This window comes from Pholis gunnellus (assembly GCF_910591455.1).
Source record: "Pholis gunnellus genome assembly, chromosome: 2".
In the NCBI taxonomy this organism is placed as follows: Eukaryota; Metazoa; Chordata; class Actinopteri; order Perciformes; family Pholidae; genus Pholis; species Pholis gunnellus.
This window is the reverse complement of record NC_136536.1, coordinates 18,126,287-18,149,599: the sequence shown is the minus strand read 5'-3', so window position 1 is coordinate 18,149,599 and position 23,313 is coordinate 18,126,287. Positions and strand designations below refer to the sequence as shown.

Sequence of the window (23,313 nt, the reverse complement as noted above, 5' to 3'; positions counted from 1 at the left end):
CTAAAGCTGTATAAGCGATGAATGTATTTTTATATAATATGAATGTGTAACAAATCCATTTTCTGCTTTAGAGATAATTAATTAATTAATTGCACTAAACAGCAGGCTGCTTCTCCTCAAGCCTCTGAGTGATGGCAGCCAATGAGGGGAGAGGGAGAGACAGGAAGCCCCGCCCAGCCACAAACCGGGACCTTGTAGTTCATGGCCGGTGCCACAGGCCCCTATCTTCTCCCCCAGTCTCGTACTGTGATCTGTTTCATTGCGAACTACACTGTTTGCATTGTAGTGCAACCACCAATACCTATGGCTTTACCACAAGCGTCGATGTTAGAGTGGATACATCAGTGTCATGGGAAGAGGTGGATGAAAGATTCACAGGAAAAGGATCACTGGTCATGTGAAAGAATGTATACTGTGAATGTTCAGCAGTGAAAGATAAAGCGATGTTAAAGTTAGAATGGGAGTCATAAGCACCAGGGAATAGATAGCTGATGACTAATGAGTGGAAGGTTCAGTGATGTTAAAGGATATTACTGGTTATTTGTTTAGCCATAGCCTTATTTGTCAGGTTTTTTTTTTGTTTAAATGTCTCGTGTTTGACTTGATTTGACTTTCTTTTTTTTTTAGAGTGTGGTTGAAACCAGCCCGGCTCTTCTTTCTGTCCATACAGGGAGGTGAAAGGTCAGGGTCAGGTCCACAGCTGTGAATTTGGTAGCTGAGGCTCTATCTGCATCTCATTGGCCATGAAAACATGTAAATATATAGTTATTTACCAGACCCAATAGTCTGCTGTTTAATATTTTGGCACCACACAGCTTGGCTGGGCTGGCATGAGCGTAGAGTAAGATAATGGCCAAAATGATTGTCACCATTATTTAGATCATGATTACTTATCACAATCAATTCATTATACGGACAAAATATAAAAATTTCACATTCCGATTTAAATTTTACATTTCACATCTGTGCTGTGCTACATTCCTGCTGATGCACAAATCTTTGCATTAGAGTAAGACCGGTCCTTCCTTATTTACAGAGCACCTCCTAGAAGCAAAGTAAACTTGTAGCTAAACCATTTACCCAAAATGAAATCACCAGAGCACTGCTATCAATTTCACTTTGTGCTACATTCCTGCAAATAAACAAAAGTGAAACCAGAACATCTCGATGGCCCCCTGGTGGCTGCCTATTAGTTTAGGAAGCGCTTGATTTGACGATGAGGATGATGACCTTTTGTTTACATCTTTGCATAAGTAAACGATAGTACAAAGCAGTCACCCGGGACAGTCCAGTGTGAGGCTTGCAGTGTAAACATAGTTGCCTGCTCAAGTGTTTTTGGCTCAACCTCACTGCGCACCAGCAGAGATCACAAGGTTAGTATCTTTTATTTACTGTTGTTTGGAGGTTGACTTTCATCTTGGTCATAAACTGATTAAGACATTGAAATAAAAAATGTCACAGTCCCTCGTGTTGTATTGGTCCTCTTTAACAATCCCTATCAACCAACTTCAAAGGGCCAATCTGTGTCCTGAGGTTAAGGAGATAAAGAAAGAAACCAGACTCTGCTGCAAAAGAGGAGATGGAGGAAGGGAGAGGAGTCATGAAACTTTGGGAGCAATACGGGGGAGGAAGGTCTGTTCCTTCGAGACAGCTGAGGGGGCGAGCTATACAATAAATGACAGAGCGGGGAGGGACGGAGAGGGGAGAGAATAGAGCTCATTGGAGTCTGTTACTATTGCTTAAGGGTGGACAGACTGTGATCTTCTATATGCACATGAAGAATCACGCTGACGGAGAGAACGATATCTAAATGTGTTTGTGTGATGTAGCGGCTTGTGATGTGAAGTTGCCGTTGGACAAAGAGCAGTTGCCTTGTGGTTGTAATGGGCAGAGGCATTTCTGGTTGCACTGCCACGCCGTGGGCTACACTCTGTGGTGCTTGGATGAGGTTAAAGTAGAAGCAAGAGATAAAGAGAGAAGAAGACTCAAAAGAACTGACTCTGTTGCCTCTCATTTCCCACTCCAGTTTGGCTGTAGCTAGTAGATGTGTCTGCCAGTCTTGTTGGCAGGCAACCAAACACGGTTTAGAGATTGCTTTCGATCTTTAAAAAGCAATTGAGTTGTTAGATTTTGAGGTCTATAGGTTCTGCCCTGAGACTTGGCTTACAGATGCATATTTGCATGATGCTGATGAATGGGCTGTTGGAAAGAGAGCAGAGCCTTTGTGATTAGAGACAGTAAAGCATGTAAACAGTGAACTTTTTGGATTACTAGCCAACATCTGACAAGCTAAAGTATGTTGTATACCTGCCATCCAAATAATCTGCCAAGTTGAGCTGCTGTTTGGTGCGTTTCGGGTGGGCAGTTATCATCTGGTAGATGAGTGTGTCAACAAGGCTAATATGTGGTCGAGCAGAATGAGAGAAGAGGTAAACAAGTTTGAATATGCGTTAAGTATGTGATAGTCTGTACAACCAGTGTTTTTTTTTTAAATAAGTCCTTTTTAAAAGAACAGTAAAATAAAATTCCCTTGCAGACCACACAAATGTCATTGCAGCTGTGGTGGAAATCAGCCTGTTGCTTGATCTGTGTTGAGTGATACGGAGCGTGATCTCCACGGAGAGCAGAGTGTTAAACTCCCCAGGTGACCAGAGGAAAGTGGTGTGTATGTGAGAGTCTCCCACCCGGCTCCTGTCTTCACAGTCTACATCTAATAGGCTCTGACAGGATGGTAATAAGATGGCAATGGACACCGTGTGTGTGTGTGTGTGTGTGTGTGTGTGTGTGTGTGTGTGTGTGTGTGTGTGTGTGCGCGTAAGAGATTGGGGGGCCATATGAGGTATGACCATGCTGGCTAGTAACAGCCCAGCGTTAGAAAGCAGGTATTTAGGACCCTGACCTCACTGTCTTTGCGTGTACATTAACACACATTCAGATCAGGATACTTTCATAGACTCACCCAAGATCTGCCCAAGGCCGGAATACAGACACGTGCTGCGTTGACTGTGCAACCACACATACTGTACAAACACACTCCCATGTGTGCAGCACACAGTTCTCTCTCGCTCTCTCTCTTGTCGGGCCACTTTATTATCCCTGATGCATATTCATATCCAGCAGTGTCCTTCCAGGCTGCCTCTACTCTGATGAATACCGTCTAGTGTCGAGTGCACGGCACTGGAATCGTGACCAGAAATTAAACTTCATTACAGCTCCTCTTTAGACATTTTCCAGGAAGCATCCTCTGCCTTGCAACGGATGTTTTTCCTGTGTTTTGGTTCGATGTTGTTATAAACATTGGTTGAAGAGAGGTTATGTATCATTGCCTGGAGAAATGATACATGGATGTTTTATTACAGAATGAGAGCTCCAACGTCGGTACATGAAAGGATTGCTGGCATAGACATTAAAGCTATTGTATTCTATTCATTTGAATTAAGATTAAACATATGTGTAATGTGTGCTTTTACATACCTACCCACCTCAGTATTTTACTAGTAAATTACCCTCGTTAATCAGCCAAGATGGGCAAGAGGTATGAGCCCGGATAAGAAGCAGAAATGGATGAAAGGAAGTAGCACAGTTAGTGTGTTAGCATGTGACACACTAACCTAAAGAATAGAAATGCTTACACCAACAAACTTCTACATACGTGTTGTTAGGAGATTTAGTTTAGGCTGTTAATTACCTTAATATCCTGATTCCTGTATGGAATGGATTCTACATGTTTCCATAGACTCTCATAACAGGATGATACATTCAGGCTATATGCTATTCTTCCCCGGCTAAAGTCATATTTGGATGTCACATCAGTGTATGACCTCCTCTGGCTTACTGTAAGAGTCACGGGGGGTTCTCGTGGGTCAACTTAAACAGATTATTGTTTCAAATAATATCTTGAGTGCTCATGTTTGTGTTTTGAAGCATCTGTGCATCCAAACATGTGCATTGCAGCAGCTTGAGGCCGGCTACACTGGCACGGACAAAAGGCAACCAAACCGTGATTCTGTGGTTCAGACGGGCTGACTGATTATATTTAATGGGAGCTGTACATGGTGTAATGGAGCCACAGTGTAACAGATTCAATATTAACATAACTTCCATTACCCTTTCAACCTTTCTTATCCGCATACTGTAGCTATGAGGACTCTTATTAAGTTATTTGTACATCTGCTCATGTCTGTCATTGTGTGGTCAATGCCTGCTGAGTTTGATCATGTTTTAGCTTTATTCGTTTTTCACTTTGCAGTCATGAAAACATGCCGCTGCCATGTGTTAGAGGCAACGTGTGTGTCATGCTGGAGGCTTTAGCCACGGCTCGCAGCGTGCGTGCGTGCGTGTGTGTGGAAAACGTGCACTTTCTGAAAATAGTCGTTCTCAATTTCTCTCTCTCAGCTCATGTTTTCTCACCGAGTGATTACGCTCCGTCTCCGTTTTGTCTGCCTACATCTTTGAGTGTGTCCTACTTTGTATCTCATCCTCTCTTGTTGCCTTTACCTGTTTGACTCTCTGTATCTCTCTCTCTCTGACTCACTGTCTGACTTTTTGTTCCTTCTTTTGCTAGTTATTGTTATGTACACCGTCTGTTCATAGATAATGGTGATCTTAAAATCCTATTAAATGTCCTTATGTAAAAACAATGCTGTTAATGTCACCTCTTCCTCTCTCTCTCTCTCTATAGCTCCACCACCCAGCAGATTCAACAGGAGAGTGTCAGGTAAGGAAACGCTCCCCAGCATGTCTGTGTTTATGCATATGTTTGACGTCATGTCCCCTCAGTGTAATCCACACCAGAGACGACACCGCACACATCACTGCCACGGTGGCTCAGCGTCTGCGTTATTGTGCGTGTCGCGCACCTTGAGGCTAGTGGTAGACGCACCGGTTTGTCTGGTGTTTTGATAATGAGTGTATTCGCGTTATCTCTTGGATTTAAAACACAGGCTTTGGGGTTCTGTGTGACTGTGTTCCTCTCCGTTTCTCTTTCGGCGCCTGTGGTCTTGTGTGTACGGCGCTTTTTGTTTTCTCACGCTTCTTCGTACCCGTCTAGTGTTTACACATGAGTAATTGAATGTCGTCAGTCGTCACAGAGCGCTGCACTTTGATTAGGCTCTGGGTGTGTCTGCTGATGTTTATCTTTACTTCTGTCCTACCGTCACTGTTGACCCTGCTGTCTATACCACGGTGTCGTAAAGGTGTGGACTCTGTGCTGTTAATATGTACAAGTTGTTGTACTGTTCTGTAGACGTGACATCCACCTGTATGTATAGAGGTCTTTGTTTTATGATGTGGTTAAGTGTCTTTGTATGGTACACGTAGACCTTCTCTGTAGCGGTAATGTTGTCAGACATAATGATCCTTTCTGATCCCTAAGAAGACATTGTGTTAATACAACAACAAAGACCGAGCGTAAACGTTTCCCAGAGATGTGACTACAAAGCTCCTTATTCAGTTTGCAGGTCGTACAAAGTAGGTTTTGCAGGTGTTTTGTGAGGTCGACGCATTTAAAGTTCTCCCAAGGAAAGAAGGCTCTTTAATTCTTAAATGAAAAACCCTTCCCTTTATCAGGAAACAATGGCACACTTAGCTGAAACAAAGAAGTCCTCGTACATTGTAATGTACTCCAAGGCAACAAGTTTTGTAAATCAGATCATTGTAATGTGTGTCGGCCCTGTCAGAGAGGTGTCTGTAGTGGTACTATGCTGGATTGCATAATGTTTTACGGCGTTTCTTTACTTTCTAACTGAACTTTTAACGAGCAGCTCTACACTGCTGTTGTTGTTGTTTACGTGCTTCATTATTTCAGACAATACATTTTCTATTGAGAAAGCAATCAGTAAATCTGATTCTCTCTATGAGCTAGAGCTTTCATCACAGAAGGTTTATCTTTAATATTGCATAAATTCAATATTAAAGTTCAGTTATTTATTCCCCGGTGATCACAAATGTATTCAGTACTATGCCGTTCCTTGGCTTAAGGGTAGAGAAATGTGTATCCACAGAATAACTCTAAAAGCCTTTTATGAGTTGTAGAAAAGCAGTAAGTGAATTTGTAGATGAGAGGTTATGAGAGACTCGTTGCTCCCCAAAAAAGCAGGTCTTAACAACTGAACAGCTCCAGGAAATCATTCCCATTCATAGAGTTGTGTCCCAGTGGAACATTTAAGATACTGACCTCTACGGCTTACGGTATTGTCAACATTACACTGGACGGTGGTTAAAATATCTTTTTAAATAGTTATCCGAATGTTGTGTTTAGCTGAACCTGTGATGTGGCCTCAGTGATCTGTTTCACAGTAAAAGTACACGGAGACGTGCACTCTACATTCAGGAAGGAGGACGGCATCAACGCTATTAGGAGTCTGTGTTTTCTCACACAAGAAACACAACGCCACAATCACAGCTGCGGTTTATTTTCCTTGGCTGACAACAGGTTGGAAATGATGACTTGATTGAATATTTGATCACGCTGCCCTGTTGTTACAAGTGAACTTGTAAACAAAGCACACGCAGACTCACAAGTAGTGCGTGTATTGGCAGGAGTTTTCGGTGTCCTGTCATCCTGCCAGGGATAGATGGAGGCTTTGGCAGCTCGGAGGAAACAAAACACATCGGAGTCCTGCAACTTAAGCTAAGCATGATGGACCTCTGCCTTATCTTACATTTTTAATGAAGAACACACACAGCTGATTGTTTATGCTAACATCGGTGTCCTCACACTCATAAACGCCTTGTGTTTTGGGTGTCGTATCTTGTCCTCGGTTCAGATAATGTTCTTACGCTTAATTAACCGCATCGCATTCTGGTTGGCCGAGCGCAGAGGCTCAACTTTTAACGGCTTTTTATTTGCTCCGTTGTGTCTACCGGCCTGATCGAGCGGAACTAAAGGAGTTGACGCGCTGCGACTCCAGAGGCCGAACTGCTCCAAACACGACTGGTGTGAATGCTGAGCGATGAGACGTTACACACACACACACACACACACACACACACACACACACACACACACACACACACTTCCAGGTGTTTTGTGCTAAATGTCATGTGAGAGGTGTAGTGTGTCGCGATACAGTTTGGAGAAACACGGACGCATAGTGACACTTTGAAGTGACCTCGTCAGTGTTTGTCAGCCAGCGTGGTGACACATGGCGTGTCATTTCCTCACTTCTGGACTCCCTCTGTGTCCTCCAGTAATGATCTCCTCCCTCCTCCTTTTAGGCCGCGTGTGTGTGTCCAGATCCCATCAAAATATAATATAACTGACATTTTAAACTACATCTCCATGCTTTAAAGTTGTTTCGAGACTATGATGGACATCTGCGTGGAATTTGTATATAAATAGTTCAGTTGGAAGATAAAATGTTGAATGTCTATGTAATGACATTATTACTGGTTGTGCTCCTATAGCCATGTCTGCCTAACGTGTAGGGCTGGACACAGATACTCAAGTGTTCAGAGTTTTGTTCGGTGGGGAGCTGTTCGGTGTTCAGTTTAAGTATTCGGATATTGTTGCTATATGTTTTCTGTTTTTTGTAACTCCTCCGTAGATTACTTTCTAACCTGCAGTGTTTTGCTCAGTCTAATTACAGTGTAATCAAACAGGACATGTTGGTGCAATGTGTGAAGTGGGTTTACATGTTTACAGTGTGTGCGGAGGCATTCAACCCAGACGACGACGACGAGGACACGGAGCCCAGGGTGGTTCACCCGAAAACAGACGAGCAGCGCCTCAGACTGCAAGAGTCCTGCCGAGACATCCTACTGTTTAAAACATTAGAGCAGGTAAAACACACACACACACACATACACAGGAAGAGACACGCACACACACACACCCCAACGCATTACTAGCTTACAGCTTCAGTGACTGCTTGTGTCATGTGTGACAGCATCTGCATTTATTAACTTTCTCCATTCATTTATTCAGGTTTTCATTACAGTAATAATAAAATCAGTATTAATAGCAGATGTGTTGCATTGGATTTACCTCCTGGTCAGCACATTACTCTGCTCAGGAACTACACTTAGGGCAGGTCAGATGATGCATTACATAATACAAAGACAATTTAGTAAAAGGTATAAATGCAGTTCACTAAATGTACAGTAGAGAAAAGGAACAAAGAAGTACTTGAACCAATGAAAGAAGTACACGACCCAGTACAGTCTCTACTCTGCTCGTCTTATTGCCTCTAAAGTCATAGAAGCCCGTGTTACTACGTTACTACGTTCTTATTGTGTGCTTGTTGTTTGTTGGTGTCCCACAACCACTGGGCTTTAAGCCTACTATATTTGGACATAGATTGTCTTGCCTGCTTTGCAAAAAGCAATTCCAAAAATCACATGTCTGATTTATCCCCGTTTGTTTTGGCTTAAATGAATTTGATATTTTTAAAAACCTATTTCTGTTTCCATTGTGAGCCATGTAGTACTTGGCATCTACCATGATAAATCTATGTCATTATGATGAACTTAAACCCCTTGTGACAACAATATTTTACTGACATTGCACAAACATGCGCATGATATGAAGAAAATGTCCCCCTCTTCTTTCTCTTGTGTACTTTCCCCTTCGGAGATAATTAACTTTCCTCTCGCTCAGGAGCAGCACTCTCATGAGCTAGATGCCATTTTGAGCTGCTAGTTGAGCTCCACTGTCGCTCCTTCTTCCTTCGTGTCATTTGTGCATGACGTCCTCCCTCTCTGTCCCCGATCCAGGAGCAATTCTCGGAGGTGCTGGACGCCATGTTTGAGTTACGGGTTCAGCCCCTCGACCACGTCATCGACCAGGGCGACGACGGAGACAACTTCTACGTCATAGAGAGGTAGGAGGTCGTCAAACAGTCAGCCCGTGTCAAAGCTGCACCGTTTATGATCATGGCTGCTCATTGTTTATCCCACCGTGGCCTCTACTCATTCTTGGCACGTATCGGTTCAGCACAGTGGTTTAGTTCCACTTGTTGTGTGCTTATCGTTCGATCTGCATACACGCTTTCTAACAGCTTGCTTCCCCGTACGAGAGATGTCCGATGACCTTTTAAGAGCAGCGCGCCTGCCTGGTCACACACTACCCTGGGAGTTTCCCTGGCCTGTAGAAAGCGTAGGTGGTAGCTAATGTCAGCAGCAGGGTGGGGTGTGAGCATGGACACACACAGAGACGGAGGGATAAACACAGACCAGAAAGAAAGCAGGACAGAGCAACGCATTGTTTAAATGTTTCCTTTATTAAACATACTTACGGATAACCCTTCACAGACCTTAACTATCCTGTTCTGAAGCCTTGAAGACGAGAAGTAACTGGAAATCATTCGCTCACATTCATTGTGCATAATTTATCAATGTTAACAGCTGTCACACCCACTTCGTCTCTTTTAATTACGAGCTAGCAGCGCAGGATTTCAAACGGTGTCTTAACTGTGCTCAGGTAGGCGGCATCACAAGTGTTCATCGTCCCCATAGTCCCGGTAATCCAGTCAAACTAAGTTAATACTAATACACCAGCGACGAGGGTTTCAGCCCCTCTACGCAGCTATCTGACAAAATGACTAGTTAATCCTGCCGAGCTACAACGCTGCAAATTACCTTCCCCAGGTTTAACCCTCAGAGAGAGAGAGAGAGAGAGAGAGAGCGACACAGAGAGAGAGACTCTATCTATCAGAAACATACACAACCGTGATGACAAACACTTTTTGACGCTGTACATGCAGATAAACCGTAGCGTTCACAGATGGGCTGAATTGCTCTCCGCTATACGTATCGTCCCAGTTTTCAAATGTATTAAAAGCGTCTACTGTAATAGAAATATGCACACAACACAAACGATTAGCTCGCTCCGTCTGCCAAACTAACACAGGGTCCTGCCCAGAGGCCACGGATGAGCTGTAATTAGACGTCTGTTTAAACCAGTCAGTAGGTCAATAATCAAAACACTGATCACCTCTTTTGGCTCAGTTGCAGAAATCAAAGTCATTCTAGTTTCATTTTTTCCATGTTCCCTTTTGAATTTCTGTCTCTTTTTTTTAATTCCCTGTTTCCTTAATGTGTCTCCTTCCCTACCTCTCTCTGCCTCTCTTCTCTCTCTGTCTCCAGGGGGGTGTATGACATCATGGTAATGGGAAAAACGGTGGGTCAGTATGACAATAAGGGCAGCTTCGGGGAGCTGGCACTCATGTACAACACGCCACGCGCCGCCACCATCGTCGCCACGGAGGAGGGGGCGCTATGGGGACTGGTGAGAACGGAGACGAACATGCATAGACACAGAATTTATAGATTTTAATGCGACGTGTGACACCAAATACTGTAAGAATGCCCCCAATGTAAAACACCCTTTTTTTTGTCAAACTAAATGGCCTAATTACCCGGAGTTTCTTTAATTGTTTGTAATTCATAAATGATCCAATTAGCAGACTAGAAGTACTCAGTCACATCTTTTTATTTCTCTCTTATCAGTATATTGAGAAAGCAGGCGTCACCTTTTGTGAATCTTAAAAAAAAATGCTCCGTCTTGAATTGTTTGTCCCTCGAGTTGTCTTCTCAGGATTGCATTGTGAGCCGGTTCGGTACAGTCACTAGCTACAGCTCATTGAGCCGTGACGCTCAGACATGTTAAGAATGGAGTCCTGTTATCTGTGAATGGATCCGGGCTCTGCTCTGACGGTTCGTGCTGCTGCAGCGCCTCCTTGTGTCCGAGCGCAGGAGGGACCAGCAGCAGTCACAGCTCTGCCTCTGGGAGGTGTTTGTTTACTCGCGTTTGTTTTTTCCCTTAGGACCGTGCCACATTTCGTAGACTCATCGTGAAGAACAATGCAAAGAAGAGGAGGATGTACGAGACCTTCATCGAGTCCGTGCCCTTACTCAAGTCACTGGAGGTGAGTCCTCCCTTCACAGGCTCTTCTTCAGAGTCCCACTACACAGCGGATGCAACAGCACCACCTGTGAAGCTAGACGTCTAGCTAACGGCTCAATATCAGCCAGTTAATGAAGGCAGAAGCTCTGTTCTACACGGAATAACATTCTGTATATTTAGTTCAGATGACAGCTAAACATGTACTTTCTTAGACATGCATGTAACTTGTACAACATGTGCTTGATGTACAGTCACAGACCCTTTGTTGAACCATCAAGCCCAAACTGTACATGACCCACAAGTGGAGTGAATGGTTGTTTACGTGGCTGTAATCTGCTGCATAGTCAATGAAACAATTGTCTCTGCTCCCTACGTTAATCATTATATTTTTCTCCCCAAACCCCCCCTCTTTTTTGGCGCAGGCTAACGAGAGGATGAAGATTGTGGATGTTTTAGGAACGAAGCAGTTCCCTGATGGTGAGCGCATCATCACACAGGTACGACATGGGGGAAAGAAGCTGATGTGGTTTCATACAGCAATGAAATATTAAGGATTTCAACATACTGTACATAACTACCTTTTAAATGTGTTTGTTCTTCTTTCTTTCTCCTCAGGGAGACAAGGCTGACTGCTTCTATATAGTAGAATCTGGGGAGGTCAAGATCATGATGAAGAGTAAAGTAAGATACTCCTCACCGTCGTTTCTCTGTTTCACCACTCTCCACACACCATACATATTTCCAGCTTCAGCTGTAATGAATTGGTTAAAAAAAAGCCACTCTTAGGCTGATAAATATTTTTAAAATGTTTTTATCGGTACAGGAATGTGCACCGATGTATAAAATCTGGTTATTTTTCTCCCACCAAGACGTTTCCTTGCAGAGCATTCCGACACCCCGCTCTCCCCAGTAGAGACCACCCGAGTACAAACGTTTTGCCCGGCAACAGCGAGAATGAGAATGGGAATGAGTGCTTCTCGCTGGGGGGGGGGAGAGAGCGGTGCTCAGTGGTTCCTAACCTTTAATCCTCTCCTCTCTTCCCTGCAGACGAAGGCAGACCATGCAGACAATGCGGAGGTGGAGCTAACGCGCTGTAGCAGGGGTCACTACTTCGGGGAGCTGGCCTTGGTCACCAACAAGCCCCGGGCTGCCTCGGTCTACGCAGTGGGCAATGTCAAGTGTGTGGGTAAGACCAAATACACCCGCTTAACACGTCTGTCCGCATCCTGGCTAGTGCTGCTCAGATGTGTGTTCAAAGTGGCTCTGTTTCCATCAATATGAGGGAATGTGACACCTGCATCTAAAAGAACATTTCATGTGATCATAATCAAATGACATTTTCATCTAATACGCATTGTTTAAACCACTCAACCTCACAACAAAGTCTGGTTTTCATTTCCTACTAATTGCTCTGCTACAAGCGGTTTGTCATGAGATATGAAGTGGCATTTTAGTTTTCATTAACTCACGGTTGTTGTCTGTCGTCACCTTGTACTCTGTGTTGATTAAAGGTTGTTCAGTAATAGTTTAAAGTGGAGGCACTACTTCAGACTCTACAGCTCTTCACTTCTCAAAATGAACACAGCAATTTTTTTTAACAGCTGTTGTGTTTCTCTGTCGGCTCTATTCCCTCTGTTGTGAAATGTGCTTAATGCTGATTGCACGGCTTTATTTGTTTTTTTTTTCATAGATGTAGTTCTCAGTCATCTCCCCTATTTTCTTCCCACGCTCTTCCTGTCGGTACACTCGCCTACCTGTCTGTGTTGTTGTCCAAGCGCACCTTCTGTTTACCGTACTAACGGTACAACAGCCTGCCCCGAACAGCTGCGAAGCAGAGAAAAATCAGGTCCTGTAAGGACATTTAAGACCCGGAATGTCTTTCTACCTGTATCTCTGACAGGTTTTTTTCTGTGTGCTGCCCAGCGGATGCTGTGTAAGGACGGGGCTGTGTTTTAGCAGCTGAGATGTCTCTCCACAGACACACCTAACATCTCTCTTGTCTCGTCCTCTATCTGTGCAGTAATAGACATTCAGGCCTTTGAGCGCCTCCTGGGTTCCTGTAAGGAGATCATGAAGAGGAACATCGCCCACTATGAGGAGCAGCTGGTGGCCATGTTCGGCTCCAGCATGGACCTCAGAGACTGAGCCTCCCACACCACCCTCCGTGCCTTCTATTACCCACACACACACACACACACACACACACACACACACCGACATATGTCCTTTCTCATATCGTACAGTGGCTATACAGACTCATAATAAGCTTTACATGGAGTGAACAAACAAATGAAGAATTGTTCTTGGCTCACCTGCAAGTACATAAAATCCCACACAGTATGAACACACTCACACACACATGTACATGTACATCGACACTTATGCAGGCACTGAGACGCCCACTTCACTCAGTCTGCTCATCCTCGTGCACATTTTAGTTCAACACGCTCATTAATAGACTCAGACACACACAGAGACAGACACACACACAGAGCAAGTTATAGGCCATACACCTCATTGCTTGAGCCAGCTTCAACCTCTCAGTATGAATGTCTTCGCTGCGATGACCATAATACAGGTAGCGCAGTGTAAGGACATACAACACACACACATGCGTCATATGTGCAGGCTTTGTGTTCACATGAGATTACACACAACTTAAACAAAGCCTTTGCAAAGGACACATCAACACACACACACACACACACACACAGGTACAGATACATATGCTCAACATATAGGCAACCACACTTGCAAAAACGGACACATTGTGGTAAAATGGAGACAAAAAACTTTTAAAATCTCTGAAAAGGAAAATTAATCAAAATGCAAAAAAAGAGAGAAAAGTTTAAAGAGAACAGATAAGTTTTAGAAATGTTTTATGAAGATAAAAAAAAAACAGAAGCTTTGATAAAATATTATTTAAATAAAAAAAGTGTTTCCTCTTTGGGAGGCCGGGGTGCAGAACTTTGTGAGCGCGCTCCATTTCTTCCTCTACTGTTGTTGATTGAGTTGAGTTAGTGCTGGTGATTATTGCAGTACCACAGAAGAAGCAGTGAAAACAATAAAAACCCTACGTTTTCTGGGCCGTTGTTCTATCATTGATGCCTCACTTCATTGTATTGAATTAATTATTAATGTATTGTTATTATATATTCATTTATTTTTTGTTTTACTTTGACCAATTCTGTTCAAATTCACCATCCATCTCTGACAAAATGTAAAAACAGAAAAAAAAATTCTAATAAAAAAACATTAGTGCTTATTTCTCCTTGATTATCCTTGAATGAGTTGTCCTGGATAAAAAAAAACTGAAAAAATAAAGCAAATTTTGTTAAGTCTTGCCTCTTTGTTGAATTTCTTCTGAAACTTGACTAACAACCTGAGAATGTGTTAACTGTTCGTATTTACTGCATGATTGTTGTAATTTATTATGATATAGTACGAGTAATAAGTTTAGTTTTATCTGATGTAATATCACTCCCATCCGCAGGGTAGCGTACATGTCCCTTTAGACCAGTAAGACCACCTGCAACATTTCCTCCTGTTACAGAAAAAGCTGCCGCTACTCACAGTTTGAAACTGACCGTGGAGCAGACATCACTGACGGGTATCAGCTGTTCTCCGGCGTTGCAAAAAATTACAGCCGACCGCAGATCAGCTGTCAGTCAAACACGAGCACTCTTGAGGAGGACGAGCGCCGACGATGAGCCGCGAGACTAAAGATGTAGGTAACGTTACAGTGTGGTGAGAAACGAACCTGAATGAAGAGTTTTGTTCGCTGTTGAACCAGTGAACGTGCGGTTCCTCCTAATATCTAACACAAGTCACTGCACTGCATGCAAAGCTACACGTAAGCTAACGAGCTAGCTAGCTTGCAGCACTGACTTCAACTGTCAGTTTGTAGTCTTACCTTACATGGAAGTGGATGCAAAGAAGGGAGGCGGAGGACTAAATGTGTCCAAAATAAAACGTTAGTTGTTTTTTTTCTGACCGACGTTAGCCCGCAGGTCAAGTCACTACATCTCAAATAATAGGATTGTCTTGTTATTGTCCACACAATCACTTCATAAGGCTTTGAGTTCGTTTTTACTTTAGGGAACGAAAACATAGGTCCTCCTGTTTGAGGCCACCAGGTGTTATTACTTACCTTACGCTGGGTGTGTTACAGTTTATATTGATATGGGATGTGTGTTTTGTACACTTTTGTGTAACTAGATCACATGCTTTTATTTTACTGCACACACGCCTACAGTGTGTTTTCTTAAAAATAAGTTATTTGGAAAACAAAGATGCTGACGGAAGGCTACGAGGATCATCTGGATCAGGAGCAACACGGATAAATTATATCCCATTTTTAAGAAATACTGACTACAAAAAGTACTTTTTAACTGAATAAAATGTGATGCATTCAGAATATGCAGTCACACAATGTTCACGGCAAAGAAATGGATTATGTTTGAAACATACAACTTTGAAATGTATTTTTTGTTAAGTCGGAACGAAAGGCGATTACTCTCTTGATACGTTTAATCTTTGGAGTGTTTAACGTCCCGGCGCACAGTTTTAGCGCAAATTGAGAAAAGTAGCGCTACTCTTAAGATGTAACTAAAAGCTTCACATCCCAAATTCATTCAAACGTTCCCCAATTACAAGTGTATCCATGATAAATCCTTAATCTTAAACTAAAGAAAACATGTTCAGAAGATAGGGGCGTGGCCATGGCCGCCATGCTCCCATAATGCATTGCGTGCTTGTAGCAGTTACCGTATAATCTAAACTATTTACACTTATATTTCACTCGCAACGTTGCGATGCAGTTAACAGACAAAACAAACACTTTGTTCTGCGGTCCTGTAGACTTTTAATGTTATTTACATATAAACTTTTATTAACGAAACCTAACAGAGGGAGGTATGACGGCGATAGGCTTGCTGCACTCTGTCGTTCATTCATCAGTACACTCTCGTTTCTCTTCAGATCGCATAAATCTTTCGCCTTTTACTAAAGATTTCCGTGGAGAGGAACATTAAGAGTATAAACTAATTTTTTGATGCCCTGCTTCATTGCGGGGCTTCCTCTCTTGTATAACAATAATATCAACTTAGTAGTCAAATACTTAAGTTATAACTGTTGTTCATGCGGCGTCATGCAGTAAAATATCCATACCTGGATGTTGATGTTGAACGTATAGCATACGTGCAGCTATTTATACACACACACGGTTATGTCTGTCTTTAACTTTCTTTAATCAGAAAAGCTTAAACTATGTTTAATTGGAATAAAACATAATCCTCTACGATCCTGCAGAAGGTGCGCGAGGAGCTTCATGTCGGCATAATGAGGCTACCTGGAGAGGACAGACAACAGAACACACGTTCAATTGGAAACACCACAAAATGAGCGCTAAATGTGTCGTGTACTAAATGTTGTTGGTAACATTACTGTTTTATTGCCGTCTGTCGGGAGTGAATGCCTTGCTCAAGAGTCCTTAAGTGGAGCGGAAGCTTAAAAAGGCCCTTTGCTGTAGACATGTAGTCATGTCACAGTAGGAAAAGCTCATGTGTAGCCAGTTCATCTGAAGTCTCATATTCATAGTGATGGTCATCACCTCAAAGGAAAATGAGAAGTTATTGAGCTCATCATGTTCTTTGTGTTTATCTGTCAACTGTCAGTTTCCTGTTGCATCTTTTCAACATCCTTTTTTTTTGGAGATTGTGCATTGACTTGCAGTAGTAGGCAGCACCAGGTTCATAGCTCTCAGTCGGGCGTTTGGCTTCAGCTGTTTTCTCTCTCGGTGAGTTCGTGTTTCTTAATTGTTGGTGAGTTTTTTACTTTGTTTTAACTTCTACAATACGAACATGAATCCCAATCAACATTTTACATTTGTATTGTTTCTGTCTTTGAGGATTCACAGCCTGAAAATAGAGAAACTCCTCCTTCAGTTCACTGATGAACTCAACTCTGTGCTTCTGCCTCTTTAAGTGTTTTTAAGGCTTAATACAGTTTCAGACTCGTGAAAAAGCACAAAGAACTGTACTCGTGAACAGAGTTAATGGCTCCTTTGCGATGTATGATAGTATGATAGTGTTATCTGTCGCTACCACGCTGCCATCTCCTACCAGGAGTTGGCTCACTTTGTGCTTCAAAAAGCCAGCGTTTGACACCATGCTCTAACAACATGACATGAGATTAGATTATGGGGGCATAGCATGAGACCATGAATGCCTGAATAATTAGCAAAAAACCAGAACACGTTATGGATGTCCTCACTGCGCTCCAGATCAGCTTGCTCAAGAAACGGTGTGGTAAGATGTGTTACCATAAAATACTTCCCCATTCAGACTGATGACTCGGCTCAATGACACATCTCAAATACGCATAAAAAGAGGAGTGATACAGTATTTTACGATTACCACTCGTGTATAAGGAAGGTTTCATTTTCCCCATTATTTTTTTATTATTATCAGCTTTCCGTCCGCAGTTATTCCCGCTCAGTCAAAGCTATGATGCTACAGGCAGCAGTTACAGTAGGATTCAAAGGATGGACGACTACAGTTGTTACTACACGAGGGGGGATTATAACACATCTGCACATCATATCTGTGATCGTCAATGCGGTCAGTCATCAAGTAATTCTGCTGAGGCTGAATTGTAACTTATATGTCATGTTCACATTCGCACTGTTGAAACATGCAGCGGGAGAAAAAAAAGGTGTGACTTTATCTTGAAGTTGGTCCTTAAAACAGCTGTGGTCAACAGCAGAGGGAAGCTGTATGAATCAGCACACACACACACACACACACACACACAGAGACGAAGGCAGGCATGCTCCCTCACACATCTGCATGCAAGAGCCATGCTAGCGGCCTGGTCAGGCTGTAATTTTCATTACACACCAGAAAAGATTATTGGATGTAAAAAATATATATATATAAGACTTCCTCCTCTATTTCAGGGCGGGACATCCTACGTTCAACTTCCCTTTCTCAGTGTTAGCTGCACTTAGGCTGAGCTTCAGTGTTTGTTAGCTCAAAGGACACTGTGGATGATAAATGATGCCAAAATGTCAAAATGTTTATTGGTCATGCACCCGGTGTGTTATGAACGATTGAAAAGAAAATCACTCAAGAAGTCCTCTGTAAGTCCTGACCTTTGGAGTAGAGCTGAAACGATTGGTCGATGGCAACAAAGTTGCTCAGCAATTATTGTGTTACTTTATTCTTTAAGTGATTATAATGATCATTTAAGTCATTTCGTTTTAAAGAGGAAAGGCCAAGAATCTATTAGTTCCGAGTCTTACACAATGTTAGACTGATGAATACCTTTTGGGTTTTGAACTGTTGGTCGGACAAAACGAGCAAATTAAAAATGTCAATTTGTAAGTGAATCGTCAGATTATTCGGTAATGAAATGAATCGCTGCAGCTCTACTTCAGAGCTCAATTGCATGGCGGCGTGACGGTCCCTCTGTTTTCTAACCAGACCTGCATGGAAATGAATGAGTCACTCCTGAACACTGACCCCTTCATCTGTATCCACCAGTGTCTATGAGCAAGGCACACAACTCCCAACACCCGAGCAGTCTTTTACAGAAACGAGAGGACGGTAAAGGTTGTGGTGGAGTATAGACGGAGATTAGAGGGAGATCAACACTCTAGTTTTATCCTCATGCATGCGTCTCTTCTTACAGCAGAACTGAGCTAAAGGTGTCAGGCTGAGTGTCCATGCAGCGTTTTTCAGTGGCAGGAAAGCGCCACACCCCAGACTGTGATCAGACTAACCACAGAGTTGAGGAGCCGCACGTTCAAAACCAATTCTAACATCTATATTTTACACTGAGCCGCAGACTGACTTTAGTTACACCCTGATCGCCACAGGTCACGAACATCGACGATTTCCAAACCGGAGGCCGATGGCGAGCTGGGCGTCGACCTGCACCCCGTCTCGACGTCACGCCGTCCGACACAACATGTTGAGAAAGTCCGTGAGGTCCCGGCGATGGATGGAGCAGTTAAAGAGAAGCTGCACACCGACTCCGAACGACCAGAGGGGATCTGTGCGGTTCCGATCCACCGGCGTCCGGACCTGCTGGCCTCCTGCGCCGACCTGGTGAACTCCGAGTGGCGGAGGAGCCAGGCCGCCCGGGTCCACTCCCTCCAGAAGTCCTGCCCAGAGTTCCCCGTCTGCCTGGTCCTCCTGCGCGGCCGCGGAGAGACGGAGCGGCTGCTCGGCCACGCCCGGCTGTCCCGGGTCGTGGGTCGCAGCAGCGGCCTGTTCGTGGAGTCAGTGGTGGTGTCCGACGCCGAGCGGGGGAAGGGCTACGGTCGGACTCTGATGGAGGAGGCCGAGCGCTACGCCGAAAGCCGAGGGTTCAAGCGCCTGTGCCTGACGACCCACGACAAGCAGCACTTCTACTCCCACCTCGGCTACGTGCTGTCGATGCCGGTGCAGAACGCAGGCGCCATGGCGGCGTTTGTTCCCATGGAGATGCTTTTGAGGCTCTCCAGAATGCAGAGTGAAGAAGAAGAAGAGGCGAATGCACAGACACAAACACGGACAAAGATGAATGCTCAGGTACCACAAGGAGGTGCTTGTGTTGTGGGGTCTCCTCCACCTTCTAGTTTACATCCTCCACCCCCACCACCTCCTTCCATCCCTCCTCCTCTCCCTCCACCACCTTCCATCCCTCCGCCACCTCCTTCCATCCTTCCTCCTCCCCCTCCTCCTCCTCCTCAGTCTGCGGTGCAGCTTGTAGTTCAGACTCTGACTGAGACTCCCTACAGAGACGCCAAAGGAGTTCCCATCTATTGGATGCACAAAGACATTTGACAAAGACACACTCGGGAAGTCATTCCCTCGCATGACGTGTGTGCGCACATCAAAAGAAAGAAACACACGTACAAGGACAGTAAGCACATGTACCATCAATGGTCTCTGAGACACACAGAAAACGAGTAATGGAGGAAAGACACAGTGTGAAAGAAATGCAAAAAAACGAATAAACCTTAATCTTGGTTGAAGTCTGAACTCAACTCTTGTTTTTCCAAATAGCTAGTTTACATACAGAATGTTGGCCAGCACTAAGAAAATAAGACCCAGGTTGTAAAACATTGCTTACTTCAGCAAATTGCCAATGTTTAAATTCCCCCACCATTTAATATTTACTTTACGTGGATGTTTTGGCTTCACTGTGCAGAGCTCAGTCTGACACTATATCCATCTGCTGCGCTCACCTTTAAATCTTAGTCTGAGATGTTCGAGAGGATTTTGAAACATCACAACTAGTTAGGAAACCAATTCTGGTCCAAAAGGCAACTTATAGACGTGAGATGAGATCCTCCAGGTCTCGTGCGCTGAGAATTGACTTTTCGGGGGAAAAGGAAACATCCTCTGTCCAGCAGTAAGACTTCTGAGATGAACAATATTTTCATATTGGTAGATATTTGGATTTTTCTAATGAGAAGAGGAGAACTGACGTCTTATTAAAGTTCTAAAGACCTGTTTTACATTGAAGGCACTGATCTTATAAAGCTTTTCAATTATGAAACATTCTGTGAATAAAGAGCTTTTTTTTAACATATTCATTTGTCTTTGTTTTTCCATGTTATTGCCTGTCGGGATTGTAATGTTGAAATAAACGCTTTACAGGATGTTGGAATGATCTCAGAGCACAACACACGTGTGTTATGTGTGAGTTAGATTTTCAGTCTATTTCCAACGCCAAGATGTTCCTCATCCATAAATCTCACGGCCCATTTCTCTCCTGTCAGGAAGGACGGCACACGTCAGTGGGTGAGCAGCCATGGTTCTGTCTCACCTCCCTCTCCTCTTCCCCCTCCTCCTCCTCCTCTTCCTCTCTCCCCTCTCCTGCATGGGAGTTGTCCTCCCTCGCGCCCCCCTGCCTGCCGTGTCCGCGGCAGGCCCCGTCCTGCAGGGCCGGCCCTTCGCTGTGGTGTGGAACATGCCCACGGCTCGGTGTCACAAACGCTACAACGTCCGTCTGGACCTGGACCACTTTGACATCGTGGAGAACAGACAGCAGCACTTCCAGGGACAGGTGACTGACCTGAGTGGGTGCAGTACAGTGTCACCGACGGGATTGTTACTTAATAAAACATGATTGCCATATATTTACAGTATATTTTGGGACAAATGCACAGCCAAATAAGTTATCACCCTTCTTTATTTATGACTCACGTGTTAACAAATAGTATTGCCTTTTATACACAGTATTTCATTATTCACTCTCTTTTTATCTTTGGTTTAATTTCCAGGAACTCCTTAGAAAAATGATCAGGCTTAGCTACTAGATGTGTTGCTAAATTCAGTAACTAGTCTCTAATGCTTGATGCTTGACAGGAAGTGTAAAGTGGCTTTATCAGCTTCATCTTTGTTTGTTAGAAACAGGTTTGGGGAGGGTGCTGAAACCAAAACGACAAGCTAAAAGAGGCTAAAGGCATTGTAGTGCTGCAGAGTTTTGTAATCATTTTCAAAAATGATTAAAGGGGACATATCATAAAAAACACGTTATCAGTGCTTGTGTATCTGGAGCGTATACTGATATATTCGATCAGAAACCATGTGATTTAACAAGCCATTCATATTTGGCTCCCCTTCCTCTGTCACACAGACTCATTAGTAATAACACTGGCTCCATCTGAGTAACTCCACCCAAGGCTTGAGAACTACCTTTGCAAAGCTGTGCCATATTTAGTTAGGGAGCCTTAAAGAGACAGGCGCTAAAATGGAGCGTTTCAGACATGTGTCCCCTTTAAATTTTCCAGAAAATGACCATCTTCTACCGGGACCGCCTGGGGAAATATCCGTACCTCTCACGAGACGGCGGGAAGGTAAACGGAGGGATACCGCAGCTCGGCGACCTCTCAGCCCACCTTTCTCTTGCAATGACGCAGATGTCCGGTTTGCTGCAGCCAAACTTCACCGGTATAGCCGTCATCGACTGGGAAGAGTGGCGGCCAGTGTGGGAGAGAAACTTTGGAACCAAGATGGAGTACCGGAGGCAGTCCAAGCTGCTGGTGAGGCAGCAGAGACCGGATTTGTCAGAGAGGGCAACGACTAGGTTGGCAAGGCAAAAGTTTGAGGAGAGCGCCCGAAGGTTCATGGGGGAGACGCTGCAGTCGGCGGTCAGAGTTCATCCCAAGGGATTCTGGGGGTTTTATGGTTTTCCTGCCTGCTTTAATAAGCAGAAGAGAAAGACAGGTAGGACAAACGCTGACGGGTCCTGACCTCCATTGTATCTACATGTCTCTTTTAAGTTTTGACCAAAGGGTATTACACATTATACCCACTTTTGACAACATTTATGCAAATCCCGAACATAAAGATTAAGGCTTTTATAGCTGATGTAAAAAACTGAACTTGTGTCTTGTCTTGTTTCACATGTGTGCTCAGATAAAAGCTACACCGGACGCTGCCAGCGGGCGACCAGGGACCAAAATGACCGTCTGTCCTGGCTCTGGCGTGGGTCCACTGCTCTCTATCCCAGCGTCTACCTGCCGCAAAGGCTGGCAGGATCCACGGATGCAGCTCTGATGGTCAGGTACAGAAGACTGAAACGCATGAAGAAACGTTCACCCGCATCAAACCCGCTGCGGCCGCAGAAACGGCCTAAACCTATATGAAAATCACTGTCAACTAAATGCGCTGCACACAGGAGTTAAAGGAGTTACTGATGGACGTTCTTCATTCATTCGTCACTCAGACACAGAGTGCTGGAGGCTTTGAGGGTGGCGTCGGTTTGGCGCCATGGCAATGACACCAGACGTGCCACACCAGTCCTTCCCTATGCCAGGCTGGCGTTCACGCACTCGCTCACTTTTCTTAATAAGGTAGGATTTGTTGCAACTCATAACATCATGCACACTCACGCACACACACATATACCAATTGCAAGTGTGTGTGTGTGTGTGTGTGTGTGTGTGCAGACAGACCTGGTGCACACATTGGGGGAGAGTGCAGCGCTTGGAGCTGCCGGCGTGGTGCTGTGGGGAGAGCTGAAATTTGCCAAATCCAAGGTCAGTATTGTTTGAAGAATGTTATTGATGTGTGTGTGTGTTTGTGTGTGTGTGTGTGTGTGTGTGTGTGTGTGTTTGTGTGTGTAACCCTCTCAACTTCTCCCACCGCCCAGCATCAGTGCAGCCTTCTCAGGGACTACATACACACTGTCCTGGGTCCCTTCGTCCAATCACTGAGGTCCGACATGAAGCGCTGCAGCCTCCAACTCTGCCGCGACAATGGCCGCTGCGCCAGGCGACGCCCCGGCTCTGGTCACATGGTCAGCTCCAGTCCGGCCATGACCTCTGACTCTGATGAAATCAACGTCCTCTCTGGCTCCTTCGACGGCAAACACTTTCACAACCACTTCATGTGTCAGTGCTACCCGGGCTGGACCGGGCAGGAATGTCAAGAGGAAGAGGAGGACGAAGACAGACCGTAGAGGACATA

General features: G+C 44.3%; 3 protein-coding genes across 4 annotated transcripts in view; all 3 read left to right on the top strand.

Moving 5' to 3' along the window:
* prkar2aa (protein kinase, cAMP-dependent, regulatory, type II, alpha A) overlaps positions 1-14,184 on the top strand; it is a 35,500-nt gene extending 21,316 nt beyond the window's left edge. For both annotated transcript variants that reach the window (XM_079174983.1, XM_079174982.1), the window contains exons 3-11: positions 4,682-4,717; positions 7,646-7,782; positions 8,716-8,822; positions 10,087-10,228; positions 10,767-10,868; positions 11,269-11,343; positions 11,462-11,527; positions 11,894-12,032; positions 12,867-14,184. In XM_079174983.1, the coding sequence (XP_079031109.1) occupies positions 4,682-4,717; positions 7,646-7,782; positions 8,716-8,822; positions 10,087-10,228; positions 10,767-10,868; positions 11,269-11,343; positions 11,462-11,527; positions 11,894-12,032; positions 12,867-12,991 (929 nt within the window). In that variant the 3' untranslated portion in view covers positions 12,992-14,184. The remainder of the gene's footprint in view (positions 1-4,681; positions 4,718-7,645; positions 7,783-8,715; positions 8,823-10,086; positions 10,229-10,766; positions 10,869-11,268; positions 11,344-11,461; positions 11,528-11,893; positions 12,033-12,866) is intronic.
* Positions 14,185-14,482: 298 nt separating this feature from the next.
* naa80 (N-alpha-acetyltransferase 80, NatH catalytic subunit) lies at positions 14,483-20,428 on the top strand. The gene is made up of 2 exons (XM_079170249.1): positions 14,483-14,573; positions 18,726-20,428. Coding segments are annotated over exons 1-2 (954 nt in total). The 5' UTR covers positions 14,483-14,571; the 3' UTR covers positions 19,678-20,428.
* On the top strand, positions 16,626-23,305 carry hyal3 (hyaluronidase 3; the record flags this gene model as incomplete). Its single annotated transcript, XM_079176760.1, has 7 exons — positions 16,626-16,643; positions 20,619-20,905; positions 21,633-22,068; positions 22,261-22,408; positions 22,571-22,697; positions 22,794-22,883; positions 22,997-23,305. The coding sequence occupies exons 2-7, from the start codon at positions 20,651-20,653 to the stop codon at positions 23,303-23,305; spliced, it is 1,365 nt and encodes a 454-aa protein (XP_079032886.1). The 5' UTR covers positions 16,626-16,643; positions 20,619-20,650.
* Positions 23,306-23,313: the final 8 nt, after the last annotated feature.